General features: G+C 43.0%; 1 protein-coding gene across 2 annotated transcripts in view; it reads right to left on the bottom strand.

Annotated features, from left to right (window-relative positions):
- The window catches only part of SNX2 (sorting nexin 2), a 58,399-nt gene extending 46,559 nt beyond the window's left edge, over window positions 1-11,840 (bottom strand). The window contains exon 1 of one of the 2 annotated variants that reach the window (XM_038402470.2): window positions 11,030-11,840. In XM_038402470.2, coding sequence (XP_038258398.1) covers window positions 11,030-11,137 — 108 coding nt within the window. In that variant the 5' untranslated portion in view covers window positions 11,138-11,840. The remainder of the gene's footprint in view (window positions 1-11,029) is intronic. The other variant, XM_038402471.2, reaches the window with a different exon arrangement.
- Window positions 11,841-22,535: the final 10,695 nt, after the last annotated feature.

Genomic DNA, 22,535 nt, shown 5'->3' with positions numbered 1-22,535 from the left:
TGTACACAATTGCTAGAAGTCTAAATAATAAGATGGGTGAACTAGAGTGTCTCGTGTTAAAGGAGGATATTGATATAATAGGCATCACAGAAACCTGGTGGAGTGAGGACAATCCATGGGACACAATCATTCCGGGGAACAAAATATACTGGAGGGACAGAACAGGTCGTGCGGGGGGGGGGGGAGTGGCACTATATGCGAGAGAAAACTTAGAATCAAATGAAATAAAAATCTTAAATGAATCCACGTTTCATAGAATCTCTATGGATAGTAATGCCATGCTCTAATAGGAATATAACAATAGGGATCTATTATCGACCACCTGACCAGGATAGCGATAGTGACGATGAAATGCTCAGGGAGATTAGAGAGGCTATCAAAATAAAGAACTCAGTAATAGTGGGGGATTTCAATTATCTTCATATTGACCAGGCACATGTCACCTCAGGACGAAATGCAGAGACAAAATTTCTCAATACTTTAAATGACTGCTTCTTGGAGCAACTGTTACAGGAACCCACAAGGGGAGAGGCAACTCTTGATCTAGTCCTCAGTAGAGAGCAGGATCTGGTCCAAGAGGTAACTATAACAGGATCTTTTGGAAATAGTGACCATAACATAACAACATTTAACATTCCTGTGGTGGGAAAAACACCTCAACAGCCCAACACTGTGGCATTTAATTTCAGAAAGGGGAACTATGCAAAAATGAGGCAGCTAGTTAAACAGAAATTAAAAGGTACAGTGACTAGAGTGAAATCCCTGCAAGCTGCATGGACACTTTTCAAAGACACCATAATAGAGGCTCAACTTAAATGTATACTCCAAATTAAAAAACAAAGTAAAAGAACTAAAAAAGAGCCATCATGGCTTAACAACCATGTAAAAGAAACAGCGAGAGATAAAAAGGCATCTTTTAAAGAGTGGAAGTCAAATCCTAATGAGGTAAATAGGAAGGAGCATAAACACTGCCAAATTAAATGTAAAAATGTAATAAGACAAAAAGGAACTTGAAGAACAGCTAGCCAAAAACTCAAAAGGCAATAATTTTTTTTTTTTAAAAGTACATCGGAAGCAGGAAGCCTGCTAAACAACCAGTGGGCCCCTGGACGATCAAGATACAAAAGGAGCACTTAAAGACGATAAAGTAATCGTAGAGAAACTAAATGAATTTTTGCTTCATTCTTCACGGCTGAGGATGTTAGGGAAATTCCCAAACCTGAGCCATCTTCTGTAGGTGACAAATCTGAGGAATTGTCACAGATTGAAGTGTCACTAGAGGAGGCTTTGGAATTAATGGAGAAACTTTACAGTAACAAGTCACTAGGATCAGATGGCATTCACCCAAAAGTTCTGAAAGAACTCAAATGTGAAATTGAGGAACTATTTATTATGGTTTGTAATCTGTCCTTTAAATCAGCTACTGTACCCAATGATTGGAAGATAGCTAATTTAACACCAATATTTAAGAAAGGCATTAGAGGTGATCCTGGCAATTACAGACCGGTAAGTCTAACATTAGTACCGGGCAAATTAGTTGAAACAATAGTAAAGAATAAAATTGTCAGACACATAGACGAACATAAATTGTTGCGCAAAAGTCAACATGGTTTCTGTAAAGGGAGATCACGTTTTACTAATCTATTAGAGTGCTTTAAGGGGGTCAACAAACATTGGACAAGGGGGATCCAGTGGACATAGTGTACTTAGATTTCCAGAAAGCCTTTGACAAGGTCCCTCACCAAAGGCTCTTACGTAAATTAAGTTGTCATGGGATAAGAGGGAAGATCCTTTCATGGATTGAGAACTGGTTAAAAGACAGGGAACAAAGGGTAGGAATAAATGATAAATTTTCAGAATGGAGAGGGGTAACTAGTGGTGTGCCCCAAGGATCAGTCCTAGGATCAATCCTATTCAACTTATTCATAAATGATCTGGAGAAAGGGTTAAATAGTGAGGTGGCAAAGTTTGCAGATGATACTAAACTGCTCAAGATAGTTAAGACCAACACAGATTGTGAAGAACTTCAATAAGATCTCACAAAACTAAGTGACTGGGCAACAAAATGGCAAATTAAATTTAATGTAGATAAATGTAAAGTAATGCATATTGGAAAAAATAACCCCAATTATACATACAATATGATGAGGGGTAGTTTAGCTACAACTAATCAGGAGAAAGACCTTGGAGTCATCGTTGATAGTTCTCTGAAGACATCCATGCAGTATGCAGCGGCAGTCAAAAAAGCAAACGGGATGTTGGGAATCATTAAAAAAGGAATAGAGATTAAGACGGAGAATATCTTATTGCCCTTATATAAATCCATGGTATGTCCACATCTTCAATACTGCGTACAGATGTGTTCTCCTCATCTCAAAAAAGATATACTGGCATTAGAAAAGGTTCAGAAAAGAGCAACTAAAATGATTAGGGGTTTGGAACAGGTCCCATATGAGGAGAGATTAAAGAGGCTAGGACTTTTCAGCTTGAAAAAGAGGAGACTAAGGGGGGGGATATGATAGAGGTATATAAAATCATGAGTGGCATGGAGAAAGTGAATAAGGAAAAGTTATTTACTTGTTCCCATAATATAAGAACTAGGGGGCCACCAAATGAAATTAATGGGCAGCAGGTTTAAAACAAATAAAAGGAAGTTCTTCATGCAGCGCACAGTCAACCTGTGGAATGCCTTGCCTGAGGAGGTTGTAAAGGCTAGGACCATAACAGGGTTTAAAAGAGAACCGGATAAATTCATGGAGGTTAAGTTCATTAATTGCTATTAGCCAGGATGGGTAAGGAATGGTGTCTGTTTGTCAGAGGGTGGAGATGGATGGCAGGAGAGAGATCACTTGATCATTACCTGTTATGTTCACCCCCTCTGAGGCATCTGGCATTGGCCACTGTCAGTAGACAGGATACTCAGCTGGATGGACCTTTGGTCTGACCCAGTATGGCCGTTCTTATGAAACAGTTACAATATTCTGCTCAGGAGGATAAAAGGCATGCCTGGACACTGCTGCAATGTGATCATCCTAGAACACTATCCCTAGACTGTGAATATGATTAATGAATGGTGGGAAGACACACTCCAAGTAGCTATTGCCATTTTCCAGGTTTTTTCTCCCAAATTACTACATCATAGTCTTATATAGCTTGAGTTAGAGTCATGTTTCTCTCATCTATGCCACAATTTCCTCCAAACACCAGCAAGTAAGGCATCATGAAGGGAGACAGTATTGCCTCATAGTGACTGTACCCTATGTATGATCTTTCAGTAGCAAGCTAGTGAGTGAAAGATGTGAACAGCTACAATGATATCACCCACTAGCAACAGTGTTATAGAGGACACAGATGAGAAATGAAACCAGAAAGTGAAGTGCATTGCCCAAGGACCTAATACAGGTTGAGATCCCTTATCAGGACTGTCCCACATTAAAAAAAAACCAAAAAAACAGAGGCTTTCTAAGATTGGGCATGTAGATGTGGAAAGAGGCTGGCATAGGGACAGGAGTTTATTAATATGATTAATGGTCACTTCCCTGTTACAGATGCCCATTAAAATTGCACCCGCCACATTATCCAAGGAAAATGGGAATGTTATACATTAAGTACTGAAGCCCAACGTTTGGGTGCCTAAAATTAAAAATCTAAATCTAAGTTGCCTGAAGTGCTAATCATACATAAATCCCAGTGAATCCAAACGGGAGCATGTTCTGTGAGGAAGAGTTCTCAAGCAAGCCTACAGCCATCTCAGAAGGACAAAAACCATAGAATTAAATGAATTACCCACATAGCTTGTGCTGGAGGCATAAAATGCAGGAGTGATAATCCTGCACAGATGGTATCTAGAAAGAAAACTGAGATACTGGCCACTGGTGGTTAAATATCCCATGGTTCTGTTCACAAAGTGAGTAGGAATTAATAATTTGATTACATTCAGCTTACAAAAAATGCCTCATTTCAGTTGTGTAATGAATTCCTTTTCTGGTCTATAAACTGATGGATAGTATATTAGACACTGTTAGACAGATGACATGTTCATCATAGATGATGTTGCATTTTAAGATGGGTTAAGGATCTATATATTTCCTGTTGTATCTAACTTTAAAGCTGTTTGAGTTCTTTTGGTCTGAAAGACATTACATAAATTCCAAAACAAAAGACTGCTAAATTAGAGTTCAAGTTGAGAGTATATCTAAGTAATTTAACAGTTAAAAAAAAAAGCTTTAAAACAAACACCTATTAACCAGAGGACTAAATCTTCCAAATAAAGGTTTGTAGGCTAAAACAGTTATTTTGAAGATTTCAAATACATAAGATTGCAGTTTTGTAAACAAATGAGCCCAAATTAGAATTGTACTGCCTTCAGAAAGACAGGTTTCAGAGTAGCAGCCGTGTTAGTCTGTATTCGCAAAAAGAAAAGGAGTACTTGTAGCACCTTAGAGACTAACAAATTTATTAGAGCATAAGCTTTCGTGAGCTACAGCTCACTTCCGATGCATCCGATGAAGTGAGCTGTAGCTCACGAAAGCTTATGCTCTAATAAATTTGTTAGTCTCTAAGGTGCCATAAGTACTCCTTTTCTTTTTTCAGAAAGACAGGTGTTATTCCGGATAACTATGAAGGTAGTAAAAAGGCCAAGTCACTGAACTTTTCAGAAGCTACAGTAGTGAGATTCAGACTGAAACTCTGAATCACCACCAAATTCTGAAAGGATGTAGTGGAGCTGGGACACAACATTGTTCAACCTCACTAATAAGCCAAGCTGCACATCCTTATTCAGCATATTCAGTTATTCCTGCTCTATTCCACTCCTTATTCTGTCTAGACTGAACACTTTCTGCTCAATCTCTTGCTTATTTTGCTCCTGAAAGTATCAAGCAGAGCAGACAGAATACCAAAGAGAAGTGGAGCTGATGTCTCAGAGCTGCATAAACTAATAGTAGGGTCATGGAGTGGGGAGATTTGAAGATTATCAGAAAATTGAGCAAGATTACACGAGGGAAGACTAAGGCCCAAAAATAGCTTCAGTGGGGGTTGTGTATGCACACATGCATATTACTCCAGGGGAAATTCTGTGCCACCGTTGAACGCAGAATTTTACGGAATTCTGTTTTCCCTGCAGAATTTCTGGCCACCATTAGGTGCCACTGGACTCTGCAGAGCCCAACTCGCAGTAAGTGGAGTACCCACCCTGACTGGCCTGGAGGCTGTATGCTCTTTGATCCTCATTCTTCTAGGGATGGGAGAGGGCCTGGGAGACCCAGTTCTGGCAAAGGGTGAGGAAGGGCAAGGCCGTACCACATCATGTCCCCCAGAGGGACAGTAAAGAAGTTGGAGGGAGTAAAGGCTCTGGGCTGGGATCTGCCCTGCGACTGGGCTCCGTGGGGACAGGAGGTGCTGGTGTCTGGCCTGGGGGCTGCCCCGCAGCTGGGCTCTGTGGGGAGGGAGGGCTGGTGTCTGGGGGGTGCCCCGTGGCTGGCCTCTGGTGGGAAGGATGTGGTGTGGATGTCTGAGCTGGGGGATGCCCTGTGGCTGGACTCTCGGGAGAAGGGGGTATGGATATCTGAGCTCTGGAGGCCCCAAACAGAGGGGAACAGAAAAGACGGGAGGGGAGATAGACAGAGCAGAGGTAGATAGCAATTCACTTTTTAAAAAAAAAAAAACAACAAAACACTTGTTACAATAAAGAACTTAACAAAACAAAAATCCTAATATTACTTTTCCATGCAAGCAATTGCTGCAGTTGCCAAAAGAATGGTTTGTGACCAGGAGTGAGAGGGGAAATAAGCAATCCATCTTTTATTAAGATGCAGCCAATACTATGAAACAGTTTGAGAATCTCTGCTCTACTCTATTTGGCTTCTTAAAAATTTATACTTATAGCTAAGAGAGTTAAACAGTGATGTGGTACTTGAAGTTTCAAGCATATAAAATATATGCTTAAAATATGAGTGCTTCAGCTCCCACTCCCCAATAACTTTAAAGTGCTTCGTGTCCTTTCACCAAGCCTCAAAAACCTCCAAATGTTCTGGATACAGAGTATGAATAGGTTTCAGAGTAGCAGCCGTGTTAGTCTGTATTTGCAAAAAAGAAAAGGAGTACTTGTGGCACCTTAGAGACTAAAATTTATTTGAGCATAAGCTTTCGTGAGCTACAGTTCACTTATGCTTATGCTCAAATAAATTTGTTAGTCTCTAAGGTGCCACAAGTACTCCTTTAATTTTTTAGGGTATGAATACAGAGCCTGTAATTTAACCATATACAAAGTTTTATGCACACAGATCATAAGGTTAATATGTAAAATCTTTAACCTCTCATATTCCTTCAACATGTCACAATAAATGATCTGGAAAAAGGGGTAAACAGTGAGGTGGCAAAATTTGCAGATGATACAAAACTACTCAAGATAGTTAAGTCCCAGGCAGACTGCAAAGAACTACAAAAGGATCTCTCAAAACTGGGTGACTGGACAATAAAATGGCAGATGAAGTTAAATGTTGATAAATGCAAAGTAATGCACATTGGAAAACATAATCCCAACTATACATATAAAATGATGGGATCTAAATTAGCTGTTACCATTCAAGAAAGAGATCTTGGAGTCATTGTGGACAGTTCTCTGAAAACATCCACTCAATGTGCAGCGGCAGTCAAAAAAAGCAAACAGAATGTTGGGAATAATTAAGAAAGCAATAGATAATGACAGAAAATATCATATTGCCTCTATATAAATCCATGATATGCCCATATCTTGAATACCGTGTGCAGATGTGGTAACCCCATCTCAAACGAGATATATTGGAATTGGTTCAGAAAAGAGCAACAAAAATATTAGAAGTATGGAGCGTCTGCCATATGAGGAGAGGTTAATAAGACTGGGACTTTTCAGCTTAGAAAAAGACAACTTAGGGGGGATATGATAGAAGTCTATAAAATCATGTCTGGTGTGGAGAAAGTAAATAAGGAAGTGTTATTTACTCTCATAACACAAGAACTAGGGGTCACCAAATAAAATTAATAGGCAGCAGGTTTAAAACAAACAAAAGGAAGTATTTTTCCCCACACAGTGCACAGTAGAACTCCTTGCCAGAGGATGTTCTGAAGCCCAAGATTACAACAGGTTTCAAAAAAGAACTAGATAAATTCATGGAGGATAGGTCCATCAATAGCTACCACCGGGATGGGCAGGGATGGTGTCCCTTGCCTCTGTTTGCCAGAAGGTGGAAAGGGGTGACAAGGGATGGATCACTTGATCATTACCTATTCTGTTCATTCCCTCTGGGGCACCTGGCATTGGCCACTGTCAGAAGACAGGATACTGGGCTAGATGGACCTTTGATCTGACACAGTATGACCGTTTTTATGTTATTAATATGCTTTACATACTACAATATACAGTGATATACACAGAAAAACTGAAAGTGGGTGGAGGGTCAATAAAGGTTGATTGAAGTCTGTACAGTGAATTTTTACATGTCAATATTGCTGTTTACCAAGATGTACGAGGTGCAATATGGGTAAGACAGTTTCCTGAACTAGTAATTTTCATACTACTTACATTTAGTTTTCTTTCAGAGTGATGTTCTTGTGTTACACTTTGTAAAAGGTTTATATTATTCACTGGAGAAAACATATTTAAGTTAACAATGTTTGTTTTGCAGAGTAAAACTAAATAAATACACAGATGTTTTAAAACATTTTAAATCTAAATTTGAAGCATGGTATCTGATAAAGAGTTTTCATTCACTCTCTTGGTTTTACTTCCACCAAGCAGAAAATAGAAAATGAAGGGAATGATCTTGTGGTATGCGAATGGCAAGAAAAAGCAAAAGGTGAGGGGAAGCAAAAGACTATGCTAAGAGAGGGAAAGGCAAATTTTAATAACAAAAAACAAGAAAAACTAAAAAGAATCAGCAAAAAGAAATTGTTGTTTACTCTTCTTCCAGCCAGAAGCAAAGGGAAGGGATGAAAAAATAAAAAGTGGGAAGACTCTCCTGTGATCAACCTGAAGAGGAGTGAAGAGATGAGAGTCAAGTTCAACAGACATCTAGGAGCCAAAACAAGAGAGGGAGTCCCCCACCTCTGTAGGGTCCATAGTCAGCATTCGGGTAGTTGGGATATCTCCCTTCCGCATCAATTAGCGATGAAGAAAGAGGATGTTTTCACCTTCCTTGGACTTCAGTGTGCCCTCCCACCCACCATCTTCTATCCCTTTCCTCCCAAATATCAGTCTCTGGCTGATAAGCGTGCAATAAATGTTAATCACCAACTATGAAGGACACTCAAAGTTGGTTTTGTTTTATTTTTTATTAAAAAATAATACTCCTAAAGAGTCTAAGAAATATTATCAAAGCAGGTACAATATGAAAGTTGTTAGAGCCACAGAATTTAAAAGCACAAGTTTCATAATCTCTTAATACAGCAGGCTAATGTAAAGCAACATTATCAGGTTGTTAGGCCAAGAGTGTGACCCATTTATTATTTTACAGCAATCAAGTGTTTTAGGTACCTTAGAATAAAGAAAAAGAGACAGAGCTGCTGCCCTAAAGAGTTTAAATCTAGTTACAGACTAGGCAGAACTTTGTAGACTATATATAAAATTGAACTTTGTCAAAATTATAACTGAAGCCATTATCCCACACGTCACCCCCGCCCCCGCCAAAAAAAAACAACCTGCTGCATGTAAATGAACTGGCTTTTTCTGACATATCATAAAACATTTTATATATGAACATTGGGTATGTGTGGTTGGAAGGTTATAAGAGGAACATTCGCACATAAGAGGGAAAAAATCAGAAGTCCCAGAAAATTTTATTAGGAGCAACTTCATACTCTCTCTGCCAAAACCTCAAAAGAACACTTTTTTTAAATTAGTCAATTCAAATGCGTTAGGAGTACTTGTGGCACTTTAGAGACTAACAAATTTATTTGAGCATAAGCTTTCGTGAGCTACAGCTCACTTCATCGGATGCATCGGATGCTGTAGCTCACGAAAGCTTATGCTCAAATAAATTTGTTAGTCTCTAAGGTGCCACAAGTACTCCTTTTCTTTTTGCAAATACAGACTAACACGGCTGCTACTCTGAAACCTGTCAAATGAGTTAGTAATTCTTTTAATAAATAGTTCTTAAAAAAAAAAAACACGAGGCTTTTTCTTCTGCTCTACTTATGTTTATAAGGCTCTTTTCAACTAATCACTTTCTTCCAATTGACTACTTGGAGAAACAGTGAAACAAATGCACTGTATTCAGAATGCTGTCAAATGCACAATGTACACAAACTGAACTTTTGTCAGTTTTTCAGTTACAATAATCTTTAGTGTTATTTGTACCATAGGAGGTACTGAGCTTTCCATACAGAAATGTGATTTTGAAGTTAACTGTGTCCATTTAAGACTGGCCTTTTAAATACAAAAAGATTTTTTGTTGTTGTATGAAGATGGATTAGCCATAAATTCCATCACTCCTCTCTCTGAGTTTGTAGTTTTATTCTAGACAAGTAAGCGTTACTTTTTGTGTTTTAGTGCAGTTCATCTAAAAAGTATTAAAATATATAAAGATGTATTTGTTTGTTCAAACAAACAATCTGGTCAAACAAACTGAATATTTTATATATGTACATAAGTGGGCCTACGACTGACTATGTTTTGCAGATTTATTTTTCTGGAAAAAAATTGCCCACAAACTGCATATTTACAAATAAAAGGCTAAATACTAAACTCTAAAGAGAGAATTCTCCTCAAAATACATTTATGAGCCTTATTATGTGTTTGAGAACATAATTTACTATATTTTTGTTACAGGAAGATAACATTGATAAAGATAGACCACATATGAACTGAACACACTGACCCATTACTGTAAAGTTCAGGGGCAGGAAGCTTCCTTCAACAAAAACAGGAACACTTCATATTTTAGATCGATGTCTGCATGAACAGGACATGTAATGTTGTCCATTACAGTTCTGCACACTGAAAACAAAACCAGAACCAATTCCAGAGGAGAGGAAAGCTGTCACTTTATAAAAAAAAAAATTAAAGTATGTAGATACTGCTTATTTAAAAAAAAATCAATTATATTTAACGGGGGAGAGGGAAGAGATGGGTTGTTTACAAACATAGCAAGACAGGTTTAGACTTTTCAATAGCTGCACAAAGTTTTAAGAAATCTAGTTACTGAAAAATAATATGGTAATTGTACGTTTCAAAAGCCCTGATATGGATGCATCTCTCTAACTAGCGATAAGTACCATCTGCCCCTAAAAAGAGGCAGATGACACTAAACTGCATCAAAATGAGAATCTCCAGACAGTGAGGAGCTCCCAGGAGCTGCTCAATGCCAGCGTTAAAGGGAAGGAACAAAAGAATTTTAAGGAGTAATCACATAGGTTCCTTGAGAAAGGCAAGAGAGAGGGATTTTTATCTTGGAAGGAAGTGGGTTATGTTTTCAGGCCATGGACTAGGGAGATGCAGAAAGTGAAATCTAGGGTAGGCAACATTATAAAGGGAAATGATAGGTTATTCCAGCAGAGAGACAGATGTGGGGGAAGAACGAACATCTGGCAGAAGAAGAGGAAGGTAGCTATTTCTGAGACGACAGCATGATTATCCCGGCAGCGGAGCGGAGGCTCCCCGGGGAAGGGAGCCAGGGACACTGGAGGGAGAGCGCTCTGGCAGGGGATGACAGCTGCAGAGAAGTGACTACCCCGCTCAGGGGATGCACACCGCAGCTGGGAAGGGGGAGACCGCTACACGGCTGGGGGGCGGGGGCTCTGAAGGGGTCAGAAGACGCCAACGCAGCGGAGCAGGTTGGGGGCGGGGCTCCCTGTCACTAGTCACCGGAGCGGGGCGGAGGTCAGCGTGAGGACGCTGGGGCCCCGGACGTGCGGGCGGGTCAGCGCTCTCTGGCTACTGGGCGCCCTGGGTCCGGCGGCTGCGGCTCTGCCCCACAGGGCACGAAAAAGGCGGCGGAGGCCCGGCCCCAGGGATGACAGGGACGCCGCGCGGGAGCAGGGCCCCGCCTCTCACCTCCAGGGTGGACACAGTGCTGGTGAACAAATCCTCGCCGTCCTCCAGCTCCTCGAGCTCGGGCTGCCGGGCGTCCCCGAGCGGCGGGGGCTCCCTCTCCGCCGCCATCTTCCCTTCCGAACTGGGGCGCGAGCTCCGGCTCCCCTCCGTCACGTGACGAAGAGGCCCCGCCCCGTTTGGCGCGTGACTAGGGCGCGCGCCGCCTTCCCTATCTCCGGGTGGGAGCGCGCGAGGTGAGCCGCGGCCGTTCTGGAGCTCTGGACACTGAGTGTTCGGAGAGGCGGGGTAGCGGTAGGCCCCGCCCCGCCCCGCGCTGCGGCCGGTCCAAGCGGCGGTGGCGGTTCTGGGATGGGGAGAACGGCCTCCTCTCACCTCCGCGTGTAGTCGCAGCCCCGGCCACCCCGCGCCGCCCGGGCCCCAGATCCCCGGAGGCGGGACGGGCTCGAGGCGAGGGCGGGCTTAGCTGCGTCCTCACCTGGGCCGGCTAGTGGCGCAGGCCAGGGACTCGGAGAGGCGCTGTGCGGCGGGGCTGCTGCTTCCCTCGGCCTTGCTGTGCGCAGGGCCCCCTGGGTCACGCCACCGCCGTCCCTGTGCTGGCAGCGAAAGTCCGCCACTGGCCGGCAGCTCCGCAGCTGTCCGAAGTCACATGCTGGCCCCAGTTCCTTGCTGTGAGGATTGGTTCTCAACCTATTTATCATTGTGCGCCCCACAAAGTGTCAGCTGGACCGTAGGTTGAGAACCAGAGTATCCCCCTCTCCCCCGCCCACACACACACACAAACCCCGCTGCCCAGCGCCCTCCACAGAGCGGAACCAGAAGCCAGGGATGGGGGTGACGGTCAGGGCCCTCGACCCCGGATCCCCTGTGTAGTGCCTAGGGTGACTAAATGTTCTGATTTTATAGGGACAGTCCTGATTTGGGGTTTTTTTTCTTATATGGGTACCTATTACCCCCCACCTCCTGTCCCAATTTTTCACACGTGCTATCTGGTCATCATAGCAGCACTAGTTGGGAAGCAAGGACCCACACCCCACTGCAACCTCAGACCCTGCTGTGTGGGGCCTGGCAACAGCTGGGACCCAGAGCCTGAGCCAGCTGGGCAGTAGCGTGTAATGGCACAAACTGCTCCCTGGCAGAATTTCCTATGTAGGTTGTACTGAGCATGCCACTACACCAGCAGCATGGACCCCGAGCCTACTCAGCAGGGCCGGCCAGCAGCCTGGACCCATGAGCCCACTGTGTGGGGCTAGGCAGCACCTAGCTGCCTGGAGCCTGCCACCCAGACCCTAAGCCTGCCAGCTGCCTGGAGCCCAGAGCCTGCTGTGCAGAGCCAGCAGCAACCCAGGTGCTGGGGCCTGAGCTGGGCCAGAGCCGTGTGCTAATTGGACTGCATGCAGGCTGAGAACCGCTGCTCTGAGATTAGGCCCATGTTAGCTCAGTGGGAGGACCCTTTTAGTAATAATCCAGTAGGTTTCAAAAGGCACAAGAGGCCCCCAATCATGCATAGTTTCATATTTTTAAATCTCATGCTTTAAGCAAATCTTAATTGTTTTGGTTCTTCTTCCCTTCACTGGCAGAGTCTGTGAAGTGTTTAGCAGGCTCTCATTAGGACCATTAAAACCCTCTAAATAGGATCTGCATTTCAGAATTTTTCAGGGCAGGAGAAAGAACCCAAGACCCCTGTTCTCCCCTCATTTTATATCAACATTTGGATTAAGTTTCTTTCTGACAGTTAATTGACTTTATGTACTGCTAACTCTGTTTGTGATATGGAGGGGATAATCATTAATTAAGGTGTTTTTGGCCTGAAGAAAAATGTAAGTGATAAATGATTTTTGAGTTTTGCTCTTGGAAGATATGAAACTACTATGTGAATTGTTGCTACAATGAATGAAGAATTTTTAGGGACAGGTGACCATTATGTATAAACATAGCTGTTTTCACAGAGATTTAAAGAAATTTCAAACCAATAAGTTAAGATGGTGTTAGTTCAACAATTGCAGAGACACAAACCCTGAGCAGTAGTACAAACTGACAAACACAATGCTGAGTATTAAAGCCTATTTTATAAGCTGAGAGCTACAAGTATTAGGTCCTGATCTTAGGAAGATGCAGTTATATAACTAGCCTTTGGGTATATCAGTAGTCCCATTAACTTAAGTGGCATATTCATGTGAGTAAGTGTTTGAAAGACCTGGCCTTAAGTTATTACTTCTAAATGGCTCTTATTCCTGTATTCACTGTGACTTGGTTCATAAATTCTGATATTGTTCCAAAATATTAAGGTATATTATAATGCTCATTTAAAAATACTTCATGTCAAGTGTCAATGGTGTTAGCAGCAGGGTCTAGCTGTGGGGCATTAGCTAATACAGTCAAATCAAGTTTAGTGTATAAATCATTTATGATTCATCAGCACAAAAGTGTTTTCCAATTTATTTTTTCCTTTATAGAAAGCAGCTTTTGAAAAAAGTTTTTTTAAGCATGCTATTCCTTTACTAGAAAAGGTAGGCAAAGAGGGCTCACAGGACCATCTTGCCCAGCCCCTGAGCTCCTAGCCAGGGAAGCTAGCGCCCTGCCCGCTATCCTACCTTCCCCACAGCCTCAGCTCGCTGCGCTGCCTGCACTCCAGCCTGCCGCTCCCGCCAGGCAGTGCAGCGGCATGCCTGGCTCCAGCAGTGTGGTGGGGCTGCGAGCTCCTGCTGCTCTAAGTGGCATGGTAAGGGAGTGGGGAGTCCTGGGAGGAGGCAGTTAGGGGACAAGGAGCAGAGGGGTTGGATGGGTCGGAGGTTGCGAGGGAGACAGTCAGGGGGTGGGAAGTGGTGGATGGGGACAAGGAGCAGAGGGGTTGGATGGGTCGGAGGTTGCGAGGGAGACAGTCAGGGGGTGGGAAGTGGTGGATGGGGGCAGGGACCAGGCTGTTTGGGGAGGTACAGTCTTCCCTACCCAGCTCTCCATACAGTTTTGCAATCCTGATGTAGCCCTCGGGCCAAAAAGTTTGCCTGCCCCGTAGCAAAAAACAGAAAGATTCATCAGTTGAGTTGTTTATTAATTTGATCATGGTAAAACATGTTAGCTCAGCATGCCTCTGTTCTGTGAGGACTGTTAATCTTTGAAGTGTTTGAGTTTATTTCTACACTGTGTCCATTGCAGACTAAACAAATACTGTAACAGATTCTAAGCTCTTTGGAACTTCTGACTCTCACTGACTTCAATAAGCATTGGAGCAGGGATGATGAATACCCTAACTACTGGGCTACTGGCTCGGTGGACAGACATCCTCATCACCACCACCCAGACCCAAAACCAAAACAAACTGGCTGTCTTATGCAGGTTAAGCGAGTTCAGAACACACCTAGTGGATCTGGTCCTGCAGGTGAGGGAATGCTGAATTTGAGAATGTGTGACCTAAGGTGCTGAGCAGCTCAGTGGAATCAGGACTTGGATGGTCTTGCGCATGCTCACCAGTGGAAACGTAGGCATCTACAGGGCTAGGGCACAGTTGAGCAGGGGGGGCTTGAAAATTTCAAATGTTGGAGTTAGGCACCCAAGTCCCTTTTTGGATCTTTGACTTCACTGTGTTGCTCTCAAATGTGAAATGAAAACAGAAGAATGAAATCACATTTTGCTTTCGGGCTTTGCTCCCCCCCAGCATTTCCACATCACCAGAAGAGACAAAGAAGTGGTCTACAAACCATGGTATTGTCATATATGACTAAACATGACTGTCTGGACAAGGGTATGTTCGAAAACAGCTGCAGGAAGTGCTTAACAAAGAGCTCCCCTTGGGAAAGGTGTTGACACTTCAGGTTCTGAATGAGTGTCCTCCACTCCTGAGGAAGTTATGGATTTTCAGTTCTTAACAGAAAGTGCTCATCCCCTCGGGCTTGAAATCTTACAGATCCATCTCCCAAAAAAAAAAAAAAATTCTGGAACAATTTTTAAAATTGTGGAACTTCAATTAACAACTTTAGATATATTTGCTATTGATATGGAGTCTTGTAATGCTGTAGGTTCTAAAAACTTGTTTTAAAGAAAAATATTTTACTTCAGTGTAATGGTTTAAACAAACTGATACTTATTAAAATAAACTTAAAATGGACTTAAGATATTGAACTAAAGAAACAAAATAAAGATGGTCTGTTTCACTGGCACTGGAAAGTAAATTTTTTCAAAAAAATCTATTTTTCACCTGCCTGCACCAGATAAGACTAGTAGTGAATCCACCCTATACCTCTAGTAATAGATATGAAATGAAAACCACTTATAAGTCTTAACTTACTGGTGTCATAGATGTTAAGTCTTGGTAACTTGCAATGTGTATAGTGGGTTTTTATTGTGGGAAGAGAAACCAGGTGAATTGTTCCCTAAACTCAGTGGTCAAAATATTCAAATACACACTCAGAAAGGGATATTTCTCCCACCTCTAAATATTTTTATGTGGTTTGTATATCATTGACACCCAACAGATTTTAGCTAGGTTAGTTATTTCTAGATCTTTGTAGGCTTCCTGTTCCACTATTCCACTTCTGCAAATTTTTCAGATACATAACTGGGAATGTACAGTTAGTTTATTTGGAAATGATTCTACTACAAAGGGCATATTTTGTACTCTGGTGTTAATGTCAGCTTTATCTTTGTTCTTTTTGATTAGGAAGATTATATATTTATTATTCTCTCTAAAAGGTTGGGAAGTATATCAACATACTTAATGAGATTAATGAGGGATTAATGAGACAGTTTAACTATTTCTAGGACTTCATCTAGTTTCAAACCAACATGGTTAATGTTAATGTGGCTAGACTATAAATCTATGTCTCAGATACTTTGGAGTACCTGTTACACCATTTAATAAAGTATTCTATAGAAACAAATCAGAACAAAGTCAAACAGACATAAGGTGTTATAGCATTATGGTCACTCCTAACAGTATTCAGTTTTAAACTTGTTGTTTGACTACAGAATAAAATGTTATTTATAATATGTTTTTACTTAATCTGGCAACTCCTTCAGAAATGTGTGGCCATATGTAACAGCAAGACTCACTTTTGGTTGGACAAAGGAATATGCCATATCTGAACCTAATACACACACACACACACACACACACACACACAGAGAGACCAACTGAGACCGGCCTGGAATGAGGAACTGCGGCCAGTGGGAACAGTGATCGCTGAACCTGCAGACGCAGCAGGTAAACAAACCAGTGGGCTGTGGACCAAAGGTTGCTGATCCCTGAACTAGTTCATTTCAATGACTAGTTAATTCAAAGTTGAGAAACTGGGTGTTGAAAAAGCAGGATATCTTGCTTTCCTCTTCCAATCCATAAATAATGATGAAATGGAAGAGAATAAGATCTGAGATCTAAAACCTTGAAGGATATGGTGACAAACAATCAATTCATTCCCTAACTACAGATAATACTCTGTTTAATAAATCGGTTTTAAATGCAAAACATGATTTGAAAAAAGTTTCCTACCTAGCCAGCACATTTAAAGTAGATTTAACTAATAATTTTTAATTTTTTTTGTGCATTTAATTGAATTCCAATTTCTATCCAAATACAGCTCTACTCAAATCACAAGTAGAATATTAATCATGTAGTTAAAAAAATGCATAATTCACCATTTCCTAATAACATTTAAAACTTAAAAATCTGAGTAAGTGTATGTTAAGTGGTTCTCAAACTTCATTTTACTGTGACCCCCTACTGACAAAAGTTACTACACAACCCCAGGAGGGGGACCAAAGCCTGGCCCAGCTCTGTCCTGCCACCCTGGGCAGGGGGACCAGAGCCCAAAGGCTTTAAGCCCTTGAGGAGTGGGGCTGTAACCTAAGCCTGGTCATCCTGGGCTGAAGTCCTTGGGCTTCAGCTTCAGCCCCAGGCTGTGGGGCTCTGACTTTGGCCCTGGACCTCAGCAAGTCTAATGCCAACCCCAGTGACTCCATTAAAATGGGGTCCCTACCCACAGTTTGAGAACTGCTAATTGCTTAAATAGATATATAGTGTATAGTTAGTAACTAACCAATGAGTTCTTTAGGAAAAGTATAAATACAAAACAAAACTAAAATTTAAATAAACGTTTCTTCCTGATCTAAAGCATGATTAAAATTGGTGATTTAAAATCACTCCACGCTGAGATATACTGAGCCCAGTTCTCTCCTAAGAGATGTCTGCGGAACTCTCATGCAACCATGTCTGAAGGCTTAGAACATCCACAGTCATTTTAGTTTATGTACATTGGTATAACTGAATTCCCAGCATTTCTCCTATCTCAATTCTAGTTAATAGCCAAGTGTTTTTCAAATCAGTATTTGAAAAGAATGTCAACTTTAAAAAAAAATTCCAGTAAGGATAGCATAATAGAAAGGGACCTACAGAGGCTGGATATAACAAAAGGAGACATCTTGGAAAAATGCAGATTAGTAGATCTTGGTGGGGAAATAACCCAAAACCCAGATAGGCAAACGAGAGGGAAAGAAACTGGGAAACCAATAATGCTGAAAAAGAACTCAAGATGATGGTGAAAACCCAATTGTATACAAGCTTGCAAAGTGTAATTGAAAACAACAAAAACAAAAACACACCAAATACCAAAACAATGTGATTTTTTTTTCCACGTCACAGAGCAAGAAGGTATTAGTTCCTCTATGTACTGTATACTGTATTATCCACAAAAAAGAACTTTAATGTTGCAAAGTCAAGTGTCTGTGCAACCTTAATTTGGCCCGTTTGTACATATGCATTATGATACATTCTATAATTACATAATCACACTTTCCCACCGGACCTTGACTCAGTCAGTGCATACAATGCATGTTGCTCAGTTAATGATCAGCTATTATATATTTTGATTTCTCCTTGGTCTGTGTGTAGCTCCATGCCTTACTTATTGCATGTTGTTCAACCTCTGCTCCGAATACAGAATTACCAATTTCTTCAGGGGCTTTCCTGTGGTGCTTATCACTAGAGCATCCGAGTGCTTCACAAACAATGAATGTTTTCACAATGCCCCTGTGAGATGGGGTGGTACTGTACCCATTTTAGAGATAGAGAGCTAAAGCACAGAGATAAAGGTCCAAAGTATTTACTAATTTTAGGTGCCTGGTCTGAAATGCCTAGGATCTGATTTTTCAGAATATGTAATGTTTAAAGCAGTCTTCTTGCCCACTCCACCTCTGTATCTATCCCACCAGCTCCCTACCTCAGTCTTCCTGTGTCTCCCCCCCATATCCAGGATCCTTGTCCCAGTCTACTCCTTCCACGCATCCCTTCTCCCCTCCAGGCTGGGCACCTCACCTGTGTCAGCTTCATCCTCCACAATGCCTGCTATGGTCTCCCTGCTTTCATGTCTGGCACCACACCGACCTGTGGAAGCTGGGAAGAACCATTGTAGGAAAAATCCTGCTTAGTCCCTGCATACCTGGGCCTGAAGCATGCTCAGTTCTTTGAGAATGGTGCACACACAATCCAGTCACACAGATAATTTGTAATCTCCTCAGAGCTCCTGTGCAGATGGAATCTGGAGAATTTGGTTGCCAAACTCTAAGATGCCTGTACAGATCATGTACAAACAGATTTTTCAAAGGCTTATAACTTGGGCAAAATTAGGTAGTTTTCCACAGCAACAGCAAAAGGCTCAGCCTTGCCACCAGGGCGATGCCCCTGCCGAATTTCAGGTTCCTGCTCCAAAGCATGGAGGCACTGGAGTTTCCCAATACAATGGTTGTAAGCAGGCCTTCCGACAAAGGGTGTTGTCCTCTAAGCGTTCTAACACTAATAAATCAGAGATTGGTGTTCGGACTCTGACGCAGCATTTATAGATTCATAGATACTAAGGTCAGAAGGGACCATTCTGATCTAGTCCGACCTCCTGCACAGCGCAGGCCACAGAATCTCACCCACCCACTCCTATGAAAAACCTCACCCATGTCTGAGCTATTGAAGTCCTTAAATCATGGTTCAAAGACTTCAAGGAGCAGAGAAGCCTCCCTCAAGTCAACCATGCCCCATGCTACAGAGGAAGGCAAAAAACCTCCAGGGCCTCTCCAATCTGCCCTGGAGGAAAATTCCTTCCCGACCCCAAATATGGCAATCAGCTAAACCCTGAGCATATGGGCAAGATTCACCAGCCAGATACCCAGGAAAGAATTTTCTATAGTAAATCAGATCCCATCCATCTAATATCCCATCTCAGGGGATTTGGCCTATTTACCCTGAATATTTAAAGATCAATTACTTACCAAAATCCCATTATCCCATCATACCATCTCCTCCATAAACTTATCGAGTAGAATCTTAAAGCCAGATAGATCTTTTGCCCCCACTGCTTCCCTTGGAAGGCTATTCCAAAACTTCACTCCTCTGACGGTTAAAAACCTTCGTCTGATTTCAAGTCTAAACTTCCTGGTGGCCAGTTTATACCCATTTGTTCTTGTGTCCACATTGGTACTGAGCTTAAATAATTCCTCTCCCTCTCCTGTATTTATCCCTCTGATATATTTATGGAGAGCAATCATATCTCCCCTCAACGTTCTTTTAGTTAGGCTAAACAAGCCAAGCTCCTTAAGTCTCCTTTCATAAGACAAGTTTTCCATTCCTTGGATCATCCTAGTAGCCCTTCTCTGTACCTGCTCCAGTTTGAATTCATCCTTTTTGAACATGGGAGACCAGAACTGCACACAGTATTCTAGGTGAGGTCTCACCAGTGCCTTGTATAACGGTACTAAAACCTCCTTATCCCTACTGGAAATGCCTCTCCTGATGCATCCCAAAACCATTTGTCACCTGTTAAATCGTCACTGCCCACCTGCCTCCCCAGATTAGTGAAAACGGGATCCAGATTGAAGGTGCAAAAAAGAATTTAGGGAAACAAACTGGGAACCTAAGGGATACAGAACAGTAAAATGACTCTGGCTTTGAACCAGTTGAGTTTGAAGCCTGGCTCCTGTACAACCCTGAATAAGCTATGGATATCTGTACTAAAGTCCATTTTATACACTTGTAGAGTGATGTCATGGTTGGACAGCGGACAGCTGGTCTCAACCCAGGTTATTGCAGCGGCCATTAGGTTTTTGACCTTCCTCATGCTAGGCACCATCTTCAGCAGTGGAACATGGAACCTGATGGACCAGGTGGAACAGCCCAGGACACTCCTTGATGATCTGCAGGTGAGCATCAATGACAGATGTTGACTCTTGGAGTGCCTGCATATAACCAGCTTACAGGCTGCCTCTGTGGCGTACAGCATTCAATGCTGGACATGGTGGCCTTATGAACTCTAGTGTGTGAAAGCCATAGTGTGCAAGACCCTTCTGGCATTTTCCATGCTATGGAAAAAGGGCACCAAAGATCGATAAAGAAGGGCTTACAATGTGGAGTCCAAACAGCTGTTTAGCTATATTCAAAATGGCAAAGCCAACAAAATGGCATCCATTACCCTAAGTGTACATAAGCAACTATATAAACAGTACAACATTAACATCACATAATATAGAAACTTAGAGAACATCACAGAAACCTAATATAAAGTTCTACAAGGGGGCAATTGCCCAGGGGCCCAGACAATTTAAAAGGGTCTGGGGACCCACGGCAGTGCAGTGGGGCTAGGGCAGGCTTCCTGCCTGCCCTCGCTCCATGCAACACCCAGAAGCAACTGACATGTCCCTGCAGCCCCTGGGAAGGGGGTCTCCATGAGCTGTCCCCGCCCTGAGCGCCAACTCTGCAGCTCCCATTGGCCAGGAACTGTGGACAATGGGAGCTGTGGGGGTGGTGGTTTTGGGCAGCAGCGCACAGAGACCTCCTAGGCCCCCTGCCTAGAATCTGCTGAAAGAGGGGTGTGCTGGTTGCTTCGGGAGCCACCCAAGGTAAACGCCAAGCCCCTGATTCCCTCTTGTACCCCAACCCCCTGCCCTAGCCCAAAGCCCACGCCAAACTCCCTCCCAGAGCCTACACCCCCTCTTGAACCTAAACTCCCTCCCAGAGCTCACACCCCACACTCCCATTGTCTCCCAAACTCTGTCCCAGCCTGGTGAAAGTGAGGGAGGGTGGGGGGATAGCAAGCGATGGAGGGAAAGGGGGGGATGGAGTGGGCAGAGGCAGTGCTTCAGAGAAGGGGTGGGACAGGATGTGGCCTTAGGGAATGGGTGGGGCAAGGGAAGGGTCTTTGGGTTTAAAAGATTAGATGGTTGGCAACCCTACTAGGTGGGCATGTGGAAGCCCTGGCCATGCCAGAAGAGCGCACCCAGCAGTGCAGCTGGCAGCTCACTGGGCACCAGCCAGCGCAGGCACAGCACCACCCAAATGTCAGGCAGACCATGTCTGCGCAGGTGCAGCTTGTGTGTGCATGAGGGCCCATTGACTATTTTTGGCCTGGGCCTGGAATTGCTGTCGGCAGGCCGAGTTTTAATAGGTTTTTTTGGACAAGGGCAAAACACTATTTTTTTCCCCTAATCTTTCTCAGAAACCCGAGAATCATTTTTGCAGAACCTTTCCAAAATAATTCAGCCTGAGGCAGGCTAAAGTTTGCCAAAAAGATGTAAACAAGATCTTATAATAGAAAGCATTGGACAACCTTAATTATAGGTGGCACCACCAGCAACACCTGTAATATTACACTACCCTTCTAGCTGCTTGCCATGCCTCTGCCCACTGCCCTGCTGGTCGCTTGCCATGGCTCTCCGCCAGCTGCCTGCTCAACAAGCTGTCTTCAGGGCCCTGCCCCACTTAATATAGCTCTCACTGATTTCAGCTGTTAGTGGGGGAGCCTCATTGCTGGTGCACACTGGGCAGTCTCTTGCAATAGAGAGACTTCCCCAAAGTAGTCTAATACTTAGACCTGGTATCAGTGATTTCAGCTCTACAGCATGTAACAAGACTCACAAATGAGTCTGAATTGACTTATCATACCGTGGACAGATGAAGGGTCAAATGATGTCTATAACCCTTAAACAGGACCTAAACCAGCAAGTGCAAGTACCTATCCCCACCCTCTCTCCTCATTGGGCTTTGGAACCCATGTCCCCTGCCCAGCAAGTGCTGTCCAGTTGAGGTGAGTCCCTCCATTGGGGTATGCTAGGTACAGTTCTGCTGCCCTTGGTTCATACAACAAGGATAACCCTTTATTACTCCTGCCCCAATAGCAAGGAAACTGGGTATCCAACAAGGATAACCCTTTATTACTCCTGCCCCAATAGCAAGGAAACTGGGTATCCAACACCAGCCACAAGTGATCATTTGGGCGAGCAGTCCCATCACGCTGAGCGCCTAGGCAGTGTGGGTGTATCCATGCAAACGAAATCAGCTCCTGAAGTCTTTCCACAGCTCATCACTAGATGTCAAGGGAGAGCTCATCCAGACAGGATTGAAAATTTAAATAGATTAAAATAAATCTGCAATAGAGTTTGAGCTTGTCAGCACAGCTCAGAGGGCAATAAAAGGTGGCTTCAAGCCACTTTTACAGCTCCTAAATTCTGTGGTCAGCAAGGAGCTGAGCTGGGTTCC

Source organism: Dermochelys coriacea, chromosome 5 (assembly GCF_009764565.3).
Source record: "Dermochelys coriacea isolate rDerCor1 chromosome 5, rDerCor1.pri.v4, whole genome shotgun sequence".
NCBI lineage: Eukaryota > Metazoa > Chordata > Testudines > Dermochelyidae > Dermochelys > Dermochelys coriacea.
Note: the sequence above shows the minus strand (reverse complement) of the source record. Positions and strands in the feature narration are given on the sequence as shown.